Source organism: Stegostoma tigrinum, chromosome 12, assembly GCF_030684315.1.
Source record: "Stegostoma tigrinum isolate sSteTig4 chromosome 12, sSteTig4.hap1, whole genome shotgun sequence".
NCBI lineage: Eukaryota > Metazoa > Chordata > Chondrichthyes > Orectolobiformes > Stegostomatidae > Stegostoma > Stegostoma tigrinum.
Window position 1 is genome coordinate 20,526,381 of NC_081365.1, and position 22,771 is coordinate 20,549,151.

Consider the following 22,771-nt stretch of genomic DNA (forward strand, 5'->3'; position numbering starts at 1 on the left):
ACTGGCTGATAGTTCCCTGGCTTGTCTTTGCTACATTTCTTAAACGATGGAAAAACAGTAGCCACCCTCCACTCCTCTGAAATTTCAGAGTGGCTAAAGATGAAGCAAAAATACCTGCAATGGCATCTGCAATTTCTTCCCTGGCCTCCCATTGCATCCAAGGATGGACTTGGTCAGGCCCACAGGATTTATTCACTTGAAATGCACTTATAAGGCTGCAAACACCTCATCTATGGTAATGTGTATGCAGTTTAAAACATGACTGGTTTCCCTTGCTTCCTTTACATTCATGATTCTCTCCTCAGTAAATACGCAGGAGAAATATTCATTACAAATCTCCCCCATCTCCTGAGGCTCCACAGATGAACGACCATGATAATCTTTAAGGGGACCTTAACCACTGTCTTACTCTTAATATAGCTACAGTTTCTCTTGGGATTATCTTCATTCCCTTATCTGCCAGATCCGTCTCATACCCTTATTTTGCTCTTCTGATTTCCTTTGAGCATGCTTCTGCACTTTTTCTAGTCACCTAGGGATTCACTGCAGCCCAATAGCTTAAACCCAACAAATGCCACCTTCTTTTTCCTCACCAGGACCTCAATATCCTGTGTCGGCCAGGGATCCCTAAACCTGCCAGCTTTTCCCCCTCACTAACAGGGACACCCTGTCCATGGACTGTTGGACACTTAAAAGCCTCCCATTTGTCACTCATTCCTTTTCCTTCAAACAGACTCAGCCAGTCGACTGCTGCTAGATCCCGCCTAATGTCCCCAGAATTAGCACCTGCTCCAGTTCAGCCTGTGGACTTGTCCTATCTTTTTCCATAACTATGTTAAAACTGAGTGTGTTACGGTCACAGGACACAAAGCGCTCTCCAGCTGACACTTCAGACACTTGCCTGACCTTGTTTCCTGACAGGACGTACAATGTTGCACACCCACCCCTCCCTATCCAAGTAGGTTCTCTACACATATTGATCTAGGAAACTTTCTTGGACACGTTTGACAAATTCTACCCTGTCCATGAGCTTCTTACACTTTGCGTGGCCCAGTCAATTCAGGGGAATTTAAAATCTCCAACCAGTTCAACTCTTATGCCTACAGGTATCTGCAATTTCTCTGCATACCAGCTCCTCCATTACCCACTCGTTATTTGAGGCTGTACAATACGGTCCCAACAGGGTGACCATCCCCTTCTTGTTTCTAAGTTCTAACCATGTGGCCTCATTTGAGGGCCCCTTAACAATATCCTCTCGAAGCACTGCTGTTATGTCCTCCCTTGTTAAAAGGGCAACTCCCCCTCCTTGCTTACTTATACTTCTGTCATACCCAGAGCTTCTGTATCCTGGAACGTTGAGCTGCCAGTCCTGCCCTTCTCTCAGTCATGTTATGGCTATAAATATCCCAGACCCCACAGCCAATCCATGCTCTGACCTCATCTGCCTTACCAGTCTGGCCTGGTGTTGAAATAAATGCACTTTAAGCCACAAGTCTTTTCCCTCCCTGGTGCCTCTGGGTATCCTGAACAGTAAACTTGCTCTCGATGGCTAGTGTATTTCCCCCATTTCCCCCACCTCCCCCACCCCCAGGTCTTTTCGGTGGCCCCTCTCATTCAGAATTCCACCCCACCCCTCCAAACTAGTTTAAACGCTGTAGGGAACTAGCACTGTTTGAATGAATGCAACTCGGCCACCGTACAAACAGCTTGACACCATCCAGGGGAAAAAAAAAGACCGCTGTCACCACCGACGCCCAGTAGCAGCAGTGTGTACCATTTCTAAGTTGCAGAGCGGAAATTCACCATGGCTCCTCAGGCAACACCTTCCAAACCCACAACCATTTCCATCTAAAAGGATAAGGGCAACAGATAAATAGGAACACCACTAGCTGCAAGTTCTCCAATCCAATTACTATTCTGACTTGGAAATATATTGTCATTCCTTCACTTTAGCTGGGTCAAAATCCTGCAATTCTTGCCCAAACAGCATTTTGGTCAGCCCACAGCATGTAAAATGCAGTGGCTCAAGGCGGCACCTCATCACCATCTTTGGGGCAACTGTGGACCGGTAATAAGTGCTGGCCAGTCAGTGACACTCACATCTGACAAGTGAATAAAAGTAATTTCCTCTGGATGATTGTTTTTTTTTCCTTTATTCATTCATGGGATGAGGGCATCACTGCCTAAGCAGCATTTATTGCCCATCCCTAATTGCCTGGAGGACAGCTCGGGGTCAACCACATTGCTGTGGGTCTGGACTCACATGTAGGCCAGACCAGATAAGGATGGCAGTTTCCTTCCCTAAAGGACGTTAATGAACCAGATGGGTTTTTCTGACAGTCAATGGATTCACTGTCATCATTAGACTATTACTTCCAGATATTTATTGATTTCAAATTCCACCATCTGACGCAGCAGGAATCGAACCTGGGTCGCTAGAATGTTAAGCTCTCTCCTGGCACCAGCACGGGAGAGGTTTTTTTTTAAATATTTGGTTTCTGTAACAATGGCCATGGCGACTGATTTAATTCACTCATAACATCAACACTATTTTACAACAGCCTTATTACAAAATATGTCATTGAGTCCTGTATGTGCTCATGCCAGGTCAATCTCAATATTTTTGCCTTGTCACGGTCAGGCATCAATCTGCTCATAAGCATTTCGATGCTAGTGTCTGGCCAAAGCAAGCAAAGAAATGGTAGCCAACACGTACCAGTTCCAGTGTCTCAGCCGTCAGCTCCCTTCTGGGCTTCTTGTTGATTTTAGCAGGTTCACGATTACAGTTACCAGATATGGGCAGTTTGACGACTTGAAGCAATTTTCTGCACGTTTATTGATTTTGTTAAGAAGCAGTTATTAGGATACATTGGTTAATAAGACAAAACGTCAGATGATGAAGCTTCACTGATCCTGAAGCTTTCTTGTAAAATGAAATGAAAAAAGGAGTTGGTGGTTTGGAAGGGGCTGTATTTGTCTTTGTTCTTCTCTCGGGCTGATGTAGGGGAGCACCTGGTCTTCTCCCAGGAGCATGGTGGCTTGTTCCCTTGGATCTTCTCTCACTTTCTCCCCACCAAAGCCTGTTGGCTAAGGTTTATAGCTTATCTTGGGTCTATCAATCACCTGTCTGAACCATCTTCGTCAATGAGCATGGGCAGCTACTCATGATGCTACGATAACCATTACCCACCTCCATTTGAAAGTTAGTTTTCATTTCTTTTGTGAACACTTTTCCCAAACATTGCATTGATGATAAAAGTAGGGCAGCTGGAGCCTGATGAATCTTTGACCCGAGTCATGACCTCAGCAATGCTTATAATCTCCCCTGTTTTTATTCAGATCTGACTATTCTTGCAGTTTTAAAGAGGACTCCAATTTCCAAAATTCTGAAATCCTGCAAAACTATTTATCATCACAGTCCCATTAAACAATGTGTCATTTTTCACACCTGGATAGATTTCGGATGAAGTTCTGTTTTGACCATTTGGTTCCCTTTATGTGTTATGGATCAATATGCCTCCTGGTCTCTGCAAGAACAAAACAGCTCCCACCTCAGGGCGCCACTCAATCTCTTAATTAAAGCACGTCTCAAAGAAAATTAAAAATCTAGTCCAATTGCAGAATCAGCATAACAACTAAACGAAACAAGTACCAAAATTGTTATTTGCCAAAGGGATGAGAGGCGGAAACCTGCACATAATAACAATTCGATCACAGATCAAAAATGATCCCACTGAATGCCCAAATAGGCTTGACAGGCTGTTCCTGTATCATACATTCCCACATTTCCAGTCCTCTGATCACTCGAAGGACATTGAGGCAAATCCGACTGTTAGCAATTACGTTTTAAAATAAGGGCATATTTTATTCATTCGTGGGATATGAGCATAACTGGACAGGCCTGCTTTTTTTAGCATATTATTTAAACAAGGTACAACAGAACAATATCGCTGCACAAGTTTACCTAGATTAGGAAATATTTCATGTTAAGATGGCACACAATCTGATGCACTCTCGTTTCACCCTGGATCATTTAGAGCAAATATTGTTCCAACTATTTATTTTTACAAACCACAAAGCGCATGAGTCACCTTGTATGAGTGGGAGATACAGATGATACTGGTCCAGTTCACCACTGAAGATTGCAAAAGCTTGCCGCTTCACCAACATTGCTTTTTGTTCATAATTAGGGAACAGTTTTAACGAGCTGCTCTGCATGCCTGAAAGAGAGAGAAAGATTAATTTAACAAAGGCAAAGAACAGAACAGAAATAATGCAGCCAAATACAAATTAGAGACAACATTTTAACTGATTGTCAGGGTGGGATGGTGGTGGGGGGTAGAAAAAAGTTCACTCTGAAAGTGAAATTTATTCCTAAATTGACGAAATCTCATTAAACTTCTTTGATCTATATTTCACAATAAAAAGAGAGAGACTATAACCATGATCAAGTCAATTGTGTCCGATCTGGTCTTGAACTTTTAAATCGTTGAGAAAATTAAAAAAAAAAACTTAGTAGGAACAAAGATTGTAGTTTTCTGAAGAAAGGTCTCAACCTGAAATGTCAGCTTTCCTGTTCCTCTGATACTGCCTGGCCTCCTGTGTTCATCCAGCTCTATACCTTGTTACTAGGAGTAAAGTCTTGTCCCTTGTTTGTATTTTCACAGCCTTCTTGGGGAGATTTGAGTCTGGGTGGGATGTCCTTCGGAGGGTCAGTGTTGACTTAATGGGCCAAATTGTCTGCTTCCCCACTGTAGGGATTATACAATTCTATGAAATGTGGAGTGATGTAGAGGTCAAGAGGACCAAACCACAAATGAACCTTCCTGAACAGATGCACTGAGCCACCAATGTACATCCCAGGAGAAAAAAAAAGGGAGGAACAACTGACTAAAAGTCAATGAATCTTCAAATTGTACAAAAAGTGCTACAGGTCAAAAACAGGAACATGATGGGGCCCTAAGACCACAAATAACTTTTTTGTGGCTTTAGTCATAATAATGCATACTAGAATATCACAGATGGACATGTAGCTTTCCAACATGATCTGTTCTTTATTCTTATTTTGTTCTCGCTTCAATACTTGGGTATTGTTTTATTTTTCTTTTGTTCACATTAAGACATTAAATAAAAAAAAAACTGTGGATACAGTTAATGTTTCAAGTTCAAGAACTGCTCTGACAAAGGGTCACTGGACCTGAAACATTAACTCTGCTTTCTTGCTACAGATGCTGCCAGGCCTGTAGAAGTTGGAGTTGAGAGTCTTCAGAGAGGGTGAGAAAGATATGGGATTAGGATCCTCGGAGGTACAAAGGATTAGAGGAACATTGGTGGGCATGTCTGTACATCTCTAAAGACAATAGGTCATGTATAGAAGGTAAAGTCGTCGTAGTCCGACTGAACCCAGAGGGCTGCGCTATCAGAGACATATGACTGGTGGTGGTTATCCCAAAGGTCACCACACTGCAGACAAGGCAGGAGGGTGAGAAATAGAGTCCTTCTTGGCAACTTCAACCGATACAGGAATTTAACCCACTCTACTGGCATTGCTCTGCAGTACACCAGCAACCCAGCCAACAGAACTAACGGATGCCAAGGTGGAAAAGGAGGCATGGGGAATGCTTACCTTAATTAGTAAAGGAACTAAATTCTGAGGAGGGTATGGTGGAGCAATGTATAACATCATTGAGGCCACAACTGAAGTACTGTAACCAGTTCTGGTAAAAGGTAGGATGTGGTTGCAATAGAGAGGGGGTTTAAAGGAATGTTACCTGGGCTGGAGCAATTCAACTAAAAGAAAGTCAAAAATATCTGCTGAGATTGGTTTCCTTAGAACAGAGAAGGCTGAGTGGGCATCTGCTTGATGTGTACAGGGGGCATAGACACTGTTACAGGGGAGAAACCTTTCCCCTCAAGTTTTCTGGTCCTAACTTCCTAAAAAAAAGGGAGAGAAACACAAATCCTCAACACATGACAGGATGCATCTTAGCATACGAGGCTACCAGTCAAGTGTTGGAAAATGGGATCAGAAGAGATGGATATTTGATCGCCAGCATGAACACAATGGGCCAAAGGGCCTTTTTCCATGCTGTAAAATCTCTGGGACTCCAATATTTGTTTCTCGGTTCAGCACCAGGTTTCTTTTTCATTCCTGACGTGTTCACCATGCTGCTAATTCATCAACATTCTCATCATGCCTGGTGATATCTTTCTATGCACTTTATCCACACTGATGTTACAGTTGACTAGCTGCCTATACCCAGTTTGTTCTTTCGCTCCCTGATTAAGAGGGAGTGAGAGAGTGAAAACAGATGTTTCCCCTCCTGCAGGACTGGCAGCTGAGTCCTTGAACCAACATCTTATCATCCAGCACATTCTTTAGTGCAGTGATCAGTCATTTATCAGTGGGAACCCGATAGGCCTCCAGTCGGATTCATAAATAATGATATACAGCCTTCACTTTTAGCCGAAGCGAGTCTCTCCCTGGCATGCCTTCTACAGTCCCACACGGCCTGCACATTGTTTCATTGACATCACATTCCCTTGCTGTAGCAACAAGCAGACATGGTATTATCACTGGCTATCACCTTTTCATAAGAATACCATGACTTGAATACTGCACCTACCCACAAAACTGCAACATTGTTTTAAGACACTACACCCTGGAGATTATCCAATCATACCCAAAAAGGCGTGGGTTCAGAACTGAAATAATTCAAAATATCAGGAATTGGTGGGTTTACGCTAGTAACTTGACTTAAACCACAGGATTTCTCAGCTGCTGCTGCAGTCAACTTTTTCTGAACTGGTCCATATTATCAGCCAAAAAAACCCAGCTGATAAGACTGCATATTCTAGGCACAGTTGGGAGTAACTTTAAATGAAAAAAAATGATGAGGTTGGTCACTATAAAATAGACGCAATTTTCCACACGAAACTAAGAATTTGTTAATACCTTGTTGCGCACGGAAACCATTCACAAACTGAAGGCTAATTTTATTTGGATTTAGTTTCCAATTACTGTAAATACTCAATCTCCATTTTATTATAATTGCATTTTGGTGTGAATGTGGGTGAGGGTGACTAAAATGGGGCAAATCCATTTATTGGCCTGTTCCTGTGCTGAACTCAAGTTAATCCAGCAACTGATAGGTTCCCATGACAGTTTGTAATGCTGATATTACTTGAATGGAAATCCAGTCCAAAATTTTACATGCTCAGCAACACCCTTATGATTGGACTCGGAAAGTGACCCAAACACTATTGCAAAAAGTGTAAAGAGGTGATCAGTTTCATTCACTTCACCATATAGACACTATGTTTCTATTTTAAAGGAAGAGCAAACAGGGCTGCAGACGTTATAAATCAGGAACAAAAACAGAAGTTGCTGAAAAAGCTCAGCAGGTCTGGCAGCATCTGTGAAGGAAAAACAAAATCAGAGTTAACGTTTCAGGTCCAGTGACCCTTTCCCAGTCCTGAGGAAGGGTCACTGGATCTGAAACATGAACTGATTTTTTTTTCTTCACAGATGCTGCCAGACCTGCTGAGCTTTTTCGGCAACTTCTGTTTATGCTGTTTTTATTTTCTGCTTAATACATTCCAAAAAGGTATTGCAAAACTTATAAACTGCTGTCAAGTCATCTGTTTGCCTTACTCAGTCAACTAGGCATTCTCAGAATACTTGGGTATCATTTTGTGTCTCACATGGACATTGACCAATGATACCCAGAATGTCTTTGTGGCAGTTTTGCTCAATTGGCAACAAGACACTGCATTTACATAGCTACTTTAGTGTGGAAGTAGTCCCAATGGGTTTGATGAACATGCAATCACACAAAAACATTTACAATCTTCTTCTTTAATATTAACTTGCTTAACCTCATTTCAACTTCCCTCCCCCAACTATTGCTTTTTCAGTTGTTCTCTGCTAGTTTTTAAAAACGTCTCTGACCCAACCTGTGGCCACAGTTTTTACATAGCTGGTCCAGTTCAAAATCTAGTCAAGGGTGACCCACAAGATGGATTCAGTTGTTTTAAAAAATAAATCTCACATTCAAGAAGATAGATGTACACAATAAACGGAACTCACTCATCAAGTCTTTGAACATTGTTTTCTCGTGCGTCAACAGATGGTCAATGATAGACTTCCAGCTGGGAAAACAGAAATGAGGTTTTAAAAAAATTACTCATTGTTCACCCACACACACAGTGCACATTTCCACTCCCTGCCATCTGTGGTGATATCACAAGTCATTTGGATAGGAAATTATAAGGATGCACGCTGCAAAGCTTATCTAGTCACTTAAAGTAAAAATTGCTGAGTTGAAATATGTTGGTTGTGGTACCTTAGTTCAGGTTCTTCCTGCTGAGTAAAGCTGTAAAGTTCCAGTTTCGCTGCAGGACTTCAAAGCACAACAAATACCTCCGAGGAATTGCTGTCAGCAATGCAAAAGGATTAAACTGACTTCAGCTCCCCATTTTGTTGGTACTATTTAAACAGCAGGGAGTTGTTCTCATATCCTGGTGAACATCTATCCCTCAAACACCATCAGCAAAAACCATTATCTGATCATTTATCAAATTCCAGTTAAATGCAGCCATGCAAAATGGCCCCAGGTTTCTATATATTTTTCTCAAATAATTTGTTCAAAGAACATTGGCATCACTGACTTGGCCAGCAGTTAATGCCCATCCCCAATTGCTCAGGAAGAGGCAGTGATGAGCTGGCTTCTTTGACAGGGGCAATTATTGGGGTAAAGGGGAGGTCTAGGAATTTGACCCAGTGAGAGAAAAAGAATGCAGATACAGTTTCCGGTCAAGACGGTACAAGATTCGGAGGGAGCTTGCTGGAGGTGTTCCGATGTATCGGTTTCCCTCATTGTTCTAGGTGATAGAGATCATGTGTTTTTAAGGTGTTGGAAAGAGCGTCGTCAGGTTAGTGCGGTGCATCTTGCAGATGATGCACACTGCTGCCACTGTGTGGTTGAGAAGGGAGTGAACGATCAGAGTGAAGGCTAGGGAGTGCCTGTCAAGCAGGCTCCTTTGTTGTCAATGCTGTCAAGCTTCTTCAGCATTCTAGAAGATGCACCCATCCAGGCAAGCAGAGAGTATTCCGTCACACTCCTGACTTGTGCCTTGGAGATGGTGGATAGATATCATGGAGACAGGAGGTGCTAACCCTAACCCTATCGCAGGTTCACCTGCACATCTGCCACTGTGGTATACTGCATCCATTGTACCCGGTGTGGCTTCCTCTACATTGGGGAAACCAAGCGGAGGCTTGGGGACCTCTTTGCAGAACACCTCCGCTCGGTTCGAACAAACAACTGTACCTCCCAGTCGCAAACCATTTCCACTCCCCCTCCCATTCTTTAGATGACATGTCCATCAAGGGCCTCCTGCAGTGCCACAATGATGCCACCCGAAGGTTGCAGGAACAGCAACTCATATTCCACTTGGGAACCCTGCAGCCCAATAGTATCAATATGGACTTCACCAGCTTCAAAATCTCCCCTTCCCCCACCGCATCCCAAAACCAGCCCAGTTCGTCCCCTCCCGCCATTGCACCACACAACCAGCCCAGCTCTTCCCCTCCACCCACTGCATCCCAAAACCAGTCCAACCTGTCTCTGCCTCCCTAACCTGTTCTTCCTCTCACCCATATCTTCCTCCCACCGCAAGCAGCACCTCCATCTCCTACCTACTAACCTCATCCCACCTCCTTGACCTGTCCGTCTTCCCTGGACTGACCTATCCCCTCCCTACCTCCCCACCTATACTCTCCTCTCCACGTAGCTTCTTTTCTCTCCATCTTCGGTCCGCCTCCCCCTCTCTCCCTATTTATTCCAGAACCCTCACCCCATCCCCCTCTCTGATGAAGGGTCTAGGCCTGAAACGTCAGCTTTTGTGCTCCTGAGATGCTTCTGGGCCTGCTGTGTTCATCCAGCCTCACATTTCATTATCGTGGATTCTCCAGCATCGGCAGTTCCCATTATCACTCACCACAGACTTCTTTCCCTCCGACCTAATCTGTGGCTACAGTATTTATAGGTCCCGTTCAGAATCCAGTCAAAGATAACCCCTAGGATGTTGATGGCAGGGATTCAGTGATGGCAAAGTCATTGAACATTAAAGGGTGATAGCTAGATGCTACCTTGTAGGAATTAGTTGGAGATAATGTGAAGTGAACCTTAAAAGTCACTTACACCAGCTTCATCTACAAGGGATCTTTAAACTGTATGACCAGTAAGGAACATGGCCAATGAGTGGAGGTTTTGCATGACTGAGACAGAGACAAAGGCAGAGTGAGTCTGAGATATTTGTTTAAAGTGGGAATTCAACTGGCAAATCTTTTCCTAATTCAATTTTAGAATTAAAAAAAAAAATCAACCTTTCAGATTAAAACGAATAACCTTAAGAACATTAGTATTGTTAAATTAGAAAGGCAGCTCACTGACAGTACTAGTTATCTGTCACAATCTGAATTTCATTGCCTACGGAGGTGTTGATTACTGTATCAAGAAGCAAAGCCACAAAATGACTCTCTGCAGCTCCATGTAAGAAAAAGTCAGCAAGCAGCACAGTCTAGGGAGTCGAAGGCCAGCTGAGTACATTTGGGGCAGAGAGGAAAAGTAGTAATTCATGTAAGGTTTCCTGCAATAACTAAAGTCTACAGAGTGGAGTGGTGAGCAGAGGAGAGAAGGAAGAGATCAAGAAGCCCACCTGAATGTGATGAATGGTGGAACAATGGCACAAACCACAATGTGATGTGCATGCAAGGAAAGCAGCTGATAGGTGAGCATTTCTTGTTGTTACAGTAAAAGATCACCAGTTTGTGCAGGTCTCCAGATCTTTTATTTTGTCTTAAAAAGCATAGTTTCGATATAACTTTGATACTGATGTCAAAAAAATATAAAGATGTAAAGAGCATGGATTTGCAAATAATTAGTAATAAGAAAGTGATGGCAGGATGTAGGAGGTGTTGCTGCTGCAACATGTGGGAGCTGCTGGATATCAAGGCGATACTGACTGAATGCAGCTGTAATCAGTGCCTGCAGTTTACATAGCTTCAGATCTTGTAGCACATCATTAAAGGGGAAACACTTCCTGGACAGGACGATGGAACAGCTGACAAAAATCAAGCAAGGAGGACCAAGAAGGGGTGGGGGGGGTTTGAACAGCCTCAGTCCCAAAACTTGTCTAATAATTCTGAATCATTGAATCCCTACAGCGTGGGAACAGGCCCTTTGGCCCAAAAAGTCCGCACCAACACTCCGAGCATCCCACCTAGACCCATTCCCCTAATCTACACATCCCTGAACCGTACAAGCAAATCAGCATGGCCAATCCAGCTAGCCTGCACATCTGTAGACTGTGGGTCGGAAACCCACACAGACACAGGGAGAATGTGCAAACTCCACACAGACAGTCACCCAAGGGTGGAACTGAACCCAGGTCCAAGGTGCTTGAGGCAGCAGCACTAACAACTGAGCCACCGTGGAGGTTCTTACAAACTGACGACAAGAAAGGAAACTGCAGGGATGATGAGCAAACTGACCACAGCACCATGGAGCAGGGAGCCATTCAAATGGATGGCAAGGAGGACACTACAAAAGGAGGTGGATAGATACTGTTCCCTGCGTTTAGGATCATGAATCCCAAAGGCTTTGTTGCATGCTGGATGCCAGGGTTAAGGCACTGCCTTGGATCTGAAGAATGTGGAGAGGGTTGATGGGACCTAGTAGTTGTCATTCATTTGGTACCAATGATATTGGTTGGACTGGAAAAACGGAGGCTGTACAAGAAGAATTCACTAGGTTTGGGGATAAACTGAAAAAAGGGAGAACATCCAAAGCAATCTGAAGATTACTAACTGAGGCATAGGCAAACTGGCATTGGGTAAGTAAAGTTAAGGAGATTAAACATATGACTCACGATTGGCATGGGAGGAATGTGTTTCATTTCATGATGCACTGGCAACAGGGCTGGGGTAGAACAAAGAACAAAGAAAATTACAGCACAGGATCAGGCCCTTTGGCCCTCCAAGCTTGCGCCGATCCAGATCCTCAGTCGAAACCTGTCACCTCTTTTCCAAGGATCTGTATCCCTCTGCTCCCTGCCCATTCATGTTTCTGTCTAGATACATCTTAAATGACGTAAATCGAGCCCAACTCTACCACCTCCGCTGGCAATGCATTCCAGGCACCCACCACCCTCTGTGTACAAAGCTTTCCACATGTCTCCCTTAAACTTTTCCCCTCTCACCTCGAAATGGTGACCCCTAGTAATCGAGTCCCCCATACTGGGAAAAAGCTTCTTGTTATCTACCCTGTCTATACCTCTCATGATTTTGTAGACTTCGATCAGTTTCCCCCTCAATCTCTGACTTTCTAATGTAAGAAATCCTAATCTACCCAACCTCTTCTTGTAGCTAGTGCCCTCCACACGAGGCAACATCCCTGTGAACTTCCTCTGCCCCCTCTCAAACATGCACATCCTTTTGGTAATGTGGCGACCAGAACTGTACACAGTATTCCCAACGTGGTCGAACTGAAGTCCTATACAACTGTAACATGACCTAGCGAGTTGAGAGAAGATTTGTAGCTCAGGTTGAGGTTCTGGATGAGAGTTTGCTCGCTGAGCTGTAAGGTTCGTTTTCAGACGTTTCGTTACCATTCTAGGTAACATCATCAGTGAGCCTCTGACAGAGCGCTGGTGTTATGTCCCACTTTCTATTTATCTGGTTAGGTTTCCTTGGGTTGGTGATGTCATTTCCTTTTTTTTTTCCCCCTCAGGGGATGGTAGATTGGCTCCAAATCAATGTGTTTGTTGATGGAGTTCCGGTTGGAATGCCATGCTTCTAGGAATTCTCGTGCGTGTTTCTGTTTGGCTTGTCCTAGGATGGATGTGTTGTCCCAATCAAAGCGGTGTCCTTCCTCATCTGTATGTAAGGATATGAGTGATAGTGGGTCATGTCATGTAACATGACCTGCCAACCCGTGTACTCAGCACCCCGTCTGATGAATGAAAGCATGCCATATGCCTTCTTGGCCACTATCAACCTGTGTTGTCACCTTCAGAACGGACTTGAACATCTAAATCACTGTGCATCAATCTCCCCCAGGGCTTTTCCATTTACCGTATAATTTGCTCTTGAATCGGATCTTCCAAAATGCATCACTTCGCATTTGCCTGGATTGAACGCCATCTGCCATTACTCCGCCCAACTCTCCAATCTAACTATATTCTGCTGCATTCTCTGACAGTCCCAATCTTAATGTCATCTGCAAACTTGCTAATCAGACCATCTATACCTTCCTCCAGATCATTTATGGATATCACAAACAACAGTGGTCCCAACACTGAGCCCTGTGGAACACCACTGGTCACAGGTCTTCATTTTGAGAAACTCCCTTCCACAACAACTGTCTCCTGTTGCCCAGCCAGTTCTCTGTCCGTCTAGCTAGCACACCCTGAGCCCCATGTGACTTCACTTTCTCCATCAGCCTGCTATGGGGAACCTTATCAAACACCTTACTGAAGTCCGTGTATATGACATCTACAGCCTTTCCCTCATCTGTCAGCTTTGGCACTTCCTCAAAGAATTCTATCAAGTTGGTGAGACAGGACCTTCCCTGCACAGGACCATGCTGTCTATCACTAATAAGCCCATTTTCTTCCAAATGGGAATAGATCCTATCCCTCAATATCTTCTCCAGCAGCTTCCTCGCCACTGACGTCAGGCTCACCGGTCTATATTTGCCTGGATTATCCTTGCTACCCTTCTTAAACAAGGGGACAACATTAGCAAGTCTCCAGTCCTTCGGGACCTCGCCCGTGCTCAAGAATGCTGCAAAGGTATCTTAAGGCCCCAGCTATTTCTTCTCTCGCTTCCCTCAGTAACCTGGGATGGATCCCACACTGACTTGGGGACTTGTCTGCCCTAATGCTTTTTAGAATACCCAACACTTCACACCCCTCCTAATGCTGACTTAACCTGGAGTAATCAAACATCCACCCCTAACCTCAACATCCATCACGTCCCTCCCCTCAGTGAATACCAATGCAGAGTACTCATTAGGAATCTCACTCATTCTGACTCCTCGCATGACTTACCTCCTTTGTCCGTGAGTGGGCCAATCCTTTCTCGAGTTACCCCCTTGCTCCTTATGTATGAGTAAAAGGCTTTGGGATTATCCTTAACCCTGTTTGAAGATACTTCATGACCCCTTTTAGCCCTCTTAATTCCTCATTTCAGATTGGAAGAATTTTGGCAAAGTAGGACCAAAGTTTCATCTGTTTTCAGTCACCTAGACTTTATGTATGCTTCCTTTCTCCTCTTTGCTCGTCTCATAATTTCACTTGTCATCCATGGTTTCCTAATCTTGCCCTTTCTATCCCTCATTTTCACAAGGATAAGTAGAAGGGACCTTCATTTGAGCCAAGCTGGGGCCAGGCTCTGATGAACTCAATAACTGGGCTGCAGGGAAAGAGGACAGTATTAACAAGAAGCATACAGTGTTTTAGTTTTTATTAATAGAGGGATCAAGTTCCAGAACCAAGAGGTTATGGTGAAGCTGTACAAAACTCTGGTGCGGTCGCACTTGGAGTATTGCGTACAGTTCTGGTCACCACATTATAAGAAGGATGTGCAAGCTTTGGAAGGGTGCAGGGGAGATTTACCAGGATGTTGCCTGGTATGGAGGGAAGGTCTTATGAGGAAAGGCTGAGGGACGTGAGGCTGTTTTCAGTAGAGAGAAGAAGGTTGAGCGGTGACTTAATTGAAACATATAAAATAATCAGAGGGTTAGATAGGGTGGATAGGGAGAGCCTTTTTCCGAGGATGGTGACGGCGAGCACGAGGGAGCATAGCTTTAAATTGAGGGGTGAAAGATGGAGGACAGATGCCAGAGGTGGTTTCTTTACTCAGAATAGTAAGGGAATGGAACGCTTTGCCTGCAATGGTAGTAGATTCGCCAACTTTAAGTACATTTAAGTCGTCATTGGACAAGTATATGGACGTACATGGAATAGTATAGGTTAGATGCGCTTCAGATCGGTATGACAGGTCAGCACAACATCGAGGGCCAAAGGGCCTGTACTGTGCTGTAATGTACTATGTTCTATGTTCTAAGAGGAAAACACAGATGAGCAAAGCAATAAGTTACAGTAGCATTACAGAGTAGCAATTTGCATAAAAGTACCCAAATTGGCGCAGAAAGGGACAAAATATACAAATTTGGCAAAACAGTAGGGATTCGGATCAAAAGGGGAGAAATTTAATGTGTCTTTAGTTATATGCTGGCAGTTTTCAGAAAAGAAAAATTAATTAACAGCATAATACAGATTCGGGGGTATGATCCCAGAGCTATTTCAAGGCACAGTTACAAAAGAGCAAGAACAGAAATTGCTGGCAAATCTGGGCAGGTCTGGCAGCATCTGTGGAGAGAAAGCAGAATTAACATTTTGGGCCCACTGTCCAGTGTCCAGTAGAAAAGTCACTGGACCCAAAACATTAATGTCTTTCTGCAGGTGCTGCCAGGCTTGCTGAGATTTTCTGGCTGTTTCTATTTTTATTTCTGATTTACAGCATCCAGAGTTCTTACAGGGTTTTTTTTGTCTAATGGTTACAAAGAGATCAGAGCTGGGAAGTAAAACCTCAAGGGCATGAGACTTTTCAAAAGGACAGAGAGGAAAGGCTGGTGAGCGAGAGTACTCTGCAGGTCTCTAACAGTAGCTATACTGCAGAGCAGAGAATAAGTCAGGGGATGTTAAAAAAGTATTAATAAAGGGTGAATTTAATCTTCATGTATTGGGGACGATTTCTGGAAACAAAATGTGTAGTTTCAACCACGAATTAGGCTATTGTGGATCTGGTAATGTCAATTAAGCAGGTTTAATAATTCATCAAGAGTTTTAAAAAACTCCTAGAAAACAGTGACCATGAAATGAATGCTAAATTATACTACAGTGAGAGCAAGAAACTTGACTGGGAAAGGAGGTTATCAAAAATAGATGGGAAATCAAGTACTAAGGATGACCCAAAATAGTTCACAGAGGGACATATTATTCACTCATTTAAGGCATTTATGTGGTAGATAGAATACGTGGGCAAGTGAGAGACTATGTACTTTGGCAGGAAGAACAGAAGAGCTCAATATTACTTAAGTAGAGAAAGACTGCAGAAAGTTGCAGCACAGAGGGATGAATGTCTTCATGTATAATTCACAAAAAACCAGCATACAAGTTTGGCAAGTTACGTGAAGGCAAATTAAGTTTCACCTTTATTTCAAAGAGAATAGAATGTAAAAACAGGAAAGTCTTGCTAACACTGTACAAGACCACATCTAGAGAATACTGTTAAAAGTTCTGGTTAGCTGATCTAAGGAAAGGTATACCTGCATAGGAGGCAGTCCAGAGAAAAGGTCACTAGGTTGGTCCCAGGTATAAGAGGTTATGTAGGTTGGGCCTGTGCTCATTGGAGTTGAGTGGAACAGGGTAGATATGAAGAGGTTATTTTGCCTTGTGTGCGGGTCTAGGACCAGACAGTATAATCTCAGAGTAAAGGGTCACTGATTTAAGACAAAATGAGGAAGAATTTCTTCGCTCGGAGGGGAGTGAATCTGTAGTTTTCTTTTAAATACCTCCACGTGGTTGAGGCTCAGTTATTAAGTTTATTCAAGGCAGAGATTGACAGTATATTAATCAGTGAGGTAATCGAGGGCTACAGGGAAAAGGCAGGAAAATGGCGCTGAGGATGACCAAATCATGTATGATCTCATTGGTGGTGCAGATTAGATGGGCTGAATGGTATACCCTTGCTCCTTTATCACATTATTATTGTCATTGTCTGGCACTTGTTGGTGCAAAGGTTAGTCTCCCCTGCTCAGCCCAAGCCTCAAAACGTTCTTAAGTTCTTGCCTGTTGTCTTCAATAGCAAAGATTTGAAATTACTCGGTTGGGTTTGATCAATGGGACATCCTGAGGCTCTGAATGTACCCATTCAACTTGTTCTGAAACTCTTCTATCCACTCATATCACACCTCCAAGCCTTAATTCCATCTCTTCAGTTTTGAAGGGTATTCTGAAGTAAGTATTTACTATCTATTAAGAATGTCTGTAATTTGAACAAACTGAGTACCAGAAGTCAGTAAATTTTAGAATCCAGTACATTCAATATCTTTAGGAAAAATAGAAAATATGGACTGCAACAAGAGTAGATGGAGGACGTTGAACTTGCTCTTCAGATTCACTAGGAATGGACAAGGGCTGCAAGATCTGGAGGCCACTGACCGCCAAATGAATAGTCACCCAAAACAGACTGCTGGCAAACCAACATTCCCTATACAAAGGTATCGGCTCAAGTGGTAGGAAGGAGGCACAAACCTCCGAGTCGTGTTTTTACCACCTACCCAGTCCAACAAGTACAACTTGTAAACATCCTGCCATTTCACTGTATTAAATTAACTCACCAAGTCAACTTGACATCAGTTTTGAAAAGTGCACCCGTGAATAGTCCAAAAGAACTGTTGGAGTGTTGATTTTGAAAACATTAACCAAAAGACTTGCTGTAAAACACTAATTTTCCATAAGCCAATAAACAGAAAAGCTCCGAGTGGAATTTACAAGCCCATTTTCAAAATCCAGTGCAAGAAACTGAAATACGACACAGTAAAATATATTATTTTCTTACTGGTTAATACAAGATGAGTCCATCTGGAAAAAGAGTGGATCCATGAAGAGATCAAAGGCTTCCTTTTTCCATGCTCTCTTGGTGTAAGCATAACCACTCAAACTACTCAGTAACTGGGCACTGGCTCGAAAACTTGGAATGTTGTACTCACTGACAGAAAACAAAAAGAGAACAGTTTCAGAACATAGCAAATAAAAAGCAAAATTAAGTAGGATCTAACTGCTACACCTAAAATCAAACATATCTTCACAGCTGAACCATAACTTATACATCCACTTCAAAAAGAAAACGTGTACATTTTGCATTCTTGTTTAAAAAAGCTTCAAAAATCAAAACTTTTCTTGTCAGCAAAGAGTTGGCAATGGCCCTAAATAATAAATTGTTTTATTTCTAAACACACTCTTTCAAAGCAAGTCAAAAGAAAAAGCAAACTTCATGCTACTTAAAAAAGCCCAAAGTCAAACTAAAGAGAAACGACAGCATTATGACAACTTAATATCTCACTGTTCCTCATGTGGAGGAAACAGAACTTTATCTAAATTTGTTCATTATGCTAGTGACTTTTTTTGTTAAAAACTTCTCTTATATGGAATACGGATGGTCCAAGCAAAACAGCCAACTTAGTCGCCGTAAGTGCTAAAACGAAGGACGAGTTTGCAGCTCCTTTCTTATCAAAAACCATATGTTCTTTAAAACATATGTAAAATCTACACAATGCAAAGCTGCTGCCATCTTTTCTAATTCAGTCTGAAGTTCAGTGACACAGGTTCAAATCTTCTACAGGTCAACGTTGAAAAGCCAAAGTAACTATGTACACATGCCCCTACTTTTGACTTAAAGTTTCCTGGTTGTCTAATCGAAAGGTCACCTCCCCACATTTTGGAAAGCAGGAAAAGTACAGGCCCCATTACAAACTCATAACCTTATTTCACCTTATGGTAATCTCTCAATACAACATCTGATCCACTATCAAGGCTGTCGTCTTCCACCTTCAGGACTCCCCCGTGATCCATCCCCTCTGCTCTGAAACTCACTGATACCTTTACCCGGAGGATGGATTTCTCAAATAACAGCTGCTGGTTTTGTGGGGCCGGACGACTTTTGTTGCATCCTGAGACACGCCTCCGTTCCAAGTATGGAGCCTAGCAGTATCAACTTGGAATATCTCCAACTGTACATATACCCAGATCTTAGACATTTGGAGAGAACATGTTGCTAAGTGAAAAACAAAATTACTGCAGCAGGGGAAATGTTGCATTTGCAGAGAACACAAGCTTCTTGCCTCGAGCCACTCAATCTACAATACATTCAGAAATAAGTTTAACATCTCATTTCAAAACAGCCCCTCTGGTAGTGCAGAACTCGTACATTTGGAGCATCAGTCCAGTTTAAAATTCTTTTGAACTGGATGCTGACCACAAGTGAGATTCTGGATTTAAACCACCAAAGCCAACTCCTCTAATCCAGATCAGAGACTCCTGGGTCTACTCCTATGAAAACCTGCTTTCTGTGCACTGAACGCCCGAGAGTAAAATGAGATAGTAGGAACTGCCGATGCTGGAGTCTGAGATGACACAGCGTGGAGCTGGAGGAACACAGCAGGCCAGGCAGCAGAGGAGCAGGAAAGCTGATGTTTCGGGCCGGGACCCTTCTTCAGAAATGGGGGAAGAGGAAGGGGGCTCCGATAGAAAGAGTGAGAGTGAGAGCGAGAGCGAAGATGGTGACAGAAGGTGGATAGGGGAGTATATAGATGGAGAAGAGACGGACAGTTCAAGGAGTTGGGGACAAAGCTAGTAGGCGAGTGTAGGTAGGACGTGGGGTTGAGGGTTGGTCAGTGAGGTGGGAGGAGCAGATAGGTGGGAGAGATCACAGACAGGCCAAGGAGGCAGGGACAAGGGGTGATGTGGGCTTGGGATAAGGTCAGGAGTGGGGAGATTTTGAAGCTCGTAAAGTCGATATTGAGACGATTAGGTTGTAGGGTTCCCAGGTGGAATGAGGTGCTGTTCCTGCAGTTTTTGGGTGGCATCACTGTGGCACGGGAAGAGGCCCACGGAGTGAGAGGGCCAGTTGAAGTGGCTCACGACAAACGACAACACCTCTTGTTGTCATTTGTCGCGAACAGAGCGGAGGTGCTCTACAAAGCGGTCTTGATTTATACAAACATGCATAAAAGCATGAACATCCATATTACTTTGACTTCTCATAACCAAAAAAGCCAAGATCAAAGGAATTGATTTGTTTTGATTCTCTAATGAAGTATATTTTAATGGATTTGGTTTGAAACCCTGGGTCTATGAACTCCCAGTAACTTAGCAATTGATGGAAGCAATAGTAAACATTTCATCTCGTTACCTGTGGTTTCTCAAGTATGGGAATACGTAGTACAACAGCCGTGAGATGAGAGGTACTGCTTTCTCCTTTTCATCACTGCGGTAAACCATGTCGAGAAGGGGCGCAAGTACCTGAAAGTTATTGCAAAAAAAAAACAAAAAGCAAAAAAAGGGCGGTTCATTTCAAGATTGCCAGAAACACAAAAAAAAAGACTTTATTTGAAACTAAGTACCTCAGAGACAAAAAAGAAATAAAACCAGTGCAGATAGCAATACATCAGTAGAATTTATTGCAAATTCTACACCAATAACAGATCTTAAATTTTTTTTTTAAAAAAAGTGTGGTTTCTCCTCCTGAAATTAATGGCACACCTGCTGAACTATAATGTTTACTTTTAGCAGATCATCCAAAATATAATTCTAAACCTAGTTCATTGATTCTGTGGAGACAGTATTTTCCTCAGTCATGAGAGAACGTCATCCATAATATGCAAGAATGTGGAGGAAAAACCAAAATGTAAATAGTGGACGGAACTTTTATCCCCAAATACTTTCTGTACACCTCTCAGCTAGCATCAATGGTGCTTACTGGGTTCTTCAGAGTCAATTACGTTGCCTATCTATTCCACTGATTACAGGCAACATTAAAACAAGCAAAACGCACTTGGTGACAGGCAATATCTTCTTGTTGAATTGCAAATCATTGCAAGAAAGCATGAATAATGTGCTCAAACTGGTATCAGCGACACAGTAGACTTCTATAATGAGCTAACGTCGTTAAAATATAAATACAAGGTTACAGAACAGAATGAAAGATAAAGACAATATTTAAAATTTGCTGAGAAAGAATTCAGTTGTAATTGTTTAACAAAATCATAAAGAATTATCGGTGAATAAGTTACATGTTTGCACACACAGACCTACCTCAGCCAACAAGGTTAGAGCCTGCACACTGTATAAAGAGGCGACTGCTGTCGATACCACAGCAGAGGGTGGGGAGAACGAACCTCAAAGTGAAACAAAACAATATCATACTTTACTTTCTCAGGTGACACTTCGTGCATTTCGTCCAGCCATTATAAAACCTCTATTAACTGTCAACCCAGCAAAAAACAAACAGGTTATCTGGACAACAGGAAAATCCTCAGATAAAAGCAAAGTACCATGGCTGCTGGAAATCTAAAGCAAACAAAAACTGTCGGAAAAGCTCAGCAAGCCTGACAGTGTGGAGACAGAAACAGAGTTAATGTTTCATGTCCAGTTTGACCTTCCTATAGAACTCAGTACAGAGCTCTGAACAGTCATACCAGACTCGAAATGTTAACTCTGTTCCTCTCTCCACAGACCTGCTCTAGCATTCTCTGTTTAAATAGGAAAAATTCTGTCCCTATATTGGCAAACAAAATCTAAGCTATTTGTTACAAAGATATATTAGTTGCGCAAATCATTTGACATTGTATGGCATCCCAAAACACATCTTATTGCTTTGCATATAGAACATTACAGCACATTACAGGCCCTTCGGCCCTCGATGTTGTGCCGATCTGTCATACCGATCTCAAGCCCATCTAACCTACACTATTCCATGTACATCCATACGCTTGTCCAATGACGACTTAAATGTACCTAAAGTTGGCGAATCTACTACCGTTGCAGGCAAAGCGTTCCATTCCCTTACTACTCTGAGTAAAGAAACCACCTCTGACATCTGTCCTATATTTTTTACCCCTCAATTTAAAGCTACGCCCCCCTCGTGCTCGCCGTCACCATCCGAGGAAAAAGGCTCTCCCTATCCACCCTATCTAACCCTCTGATTATTTTATATGTTTCAGTTAAGTCACCTCTCAATGGTATATGCACTAGCGATCTGCTGGATGTCACACCAGAGTAGACCACTCAGCCCCTATCTACTTCACTATTCTAGATTATGGTTAAACATCTACCTTAACATCACTAGTTTATTCTTTCAAGGGAAGTGGGTATCACTGCTGAGCCAGCACTTATTGCCCTGAAGAAAGTAGGGCAAGCTGCTTTCTTGAACTTGGAGACAGGAAGGCAGTTCCAGGAATTTGACCTAACAACGATAAAGGAATACTGTCAATTCCAAGTCAGGAGGGCGAGTGATTTGGCAGGAAACATGGTCAACCCAAAGCCCACCGCTTTCTCGATTGTGCTTCATGTGTTTGGAAGGTGCTGTCAAAAAGGTACCCACCATGCTGTCCCCATATCCCTTTGGTGTCATTAATGTCAAGCAATATATCAATCTCTGCCTGAAACATATGCAGTGATCGAGCTTTCACAGCCCTCTCTAGTTGAGAATTTGGAATATTCACTATTCTGTTGCAATGCCACAATTTTGTACCAAAAATGCTGATTTCTCATTAATCCAGGCCATAGAAAACTGACTTATTTATCAGCTCAATTTTCTTTTTGGTAGAAGCACTGAGTTTTCACAATGTGATTGGATTTAGTTCCACTGTAACATACAAGGCAAGGTCAACCAGCAAATAGCTCAACGCCCAGCAAGAGGCAAAGCATGACCATCATAAACACATGTGCCATTCTTCCTGCTCCTGAAATTGAAGGGCTGTTATCTACACGTGTAAACATTAACCAGTTTTCTGACTTTTGCTACAACATTACACATTAGCTAAAACACATCAATAATAAAACACTGCCTCTGAAAAAAAACTGTAGTTTCATTGCCACCACCAGTACCTAATCCTAAATGGGGAAGGATGCTCACACA

At 42.8% G+C, this 22,771-nt stretch overlaps 1 protein-coding gene across 5 annotated transcripts in view; it reads right to left on the bottom strand.

Annotated features, from left to right (window-relative positions):
- Nucleotides 1-22,771, bottom strand: part of dop1b (DOP1 leucine zipper like protein B) — a 154,764-nt gene that overhangs the window by 17,430 nt on the left and 114,563 nt on the right. For all 5 annotated transcript variants that reach the window (XM_059650177.1, XM_059650179.1, XM_059650178.1 and 2 more), the window contains 5 exons: nt 20,947-21,029; nt 20,045-20,154; nt 17,693-17,842; nt 8,090-8,151; nt 4,092-4,220 (listed from right to left, as the gene is read on the bottom strand). In XM_059650177.1, the coding sequence (XP_059506160.1) occupies nt 4,092-4,220; nt 8,090-8,151; nt 17,693-17,842; nt 20,045-20,154; nt 20,947-21,029 (534 nt within the window). The remainder of the gene's footprint in view (nt 1-4,091; nt 4,221-8,089; nt 8,152-17,692; nt 17,843-20,044; nt 20,155-20,946; nt 21,030-22,771) is intronic.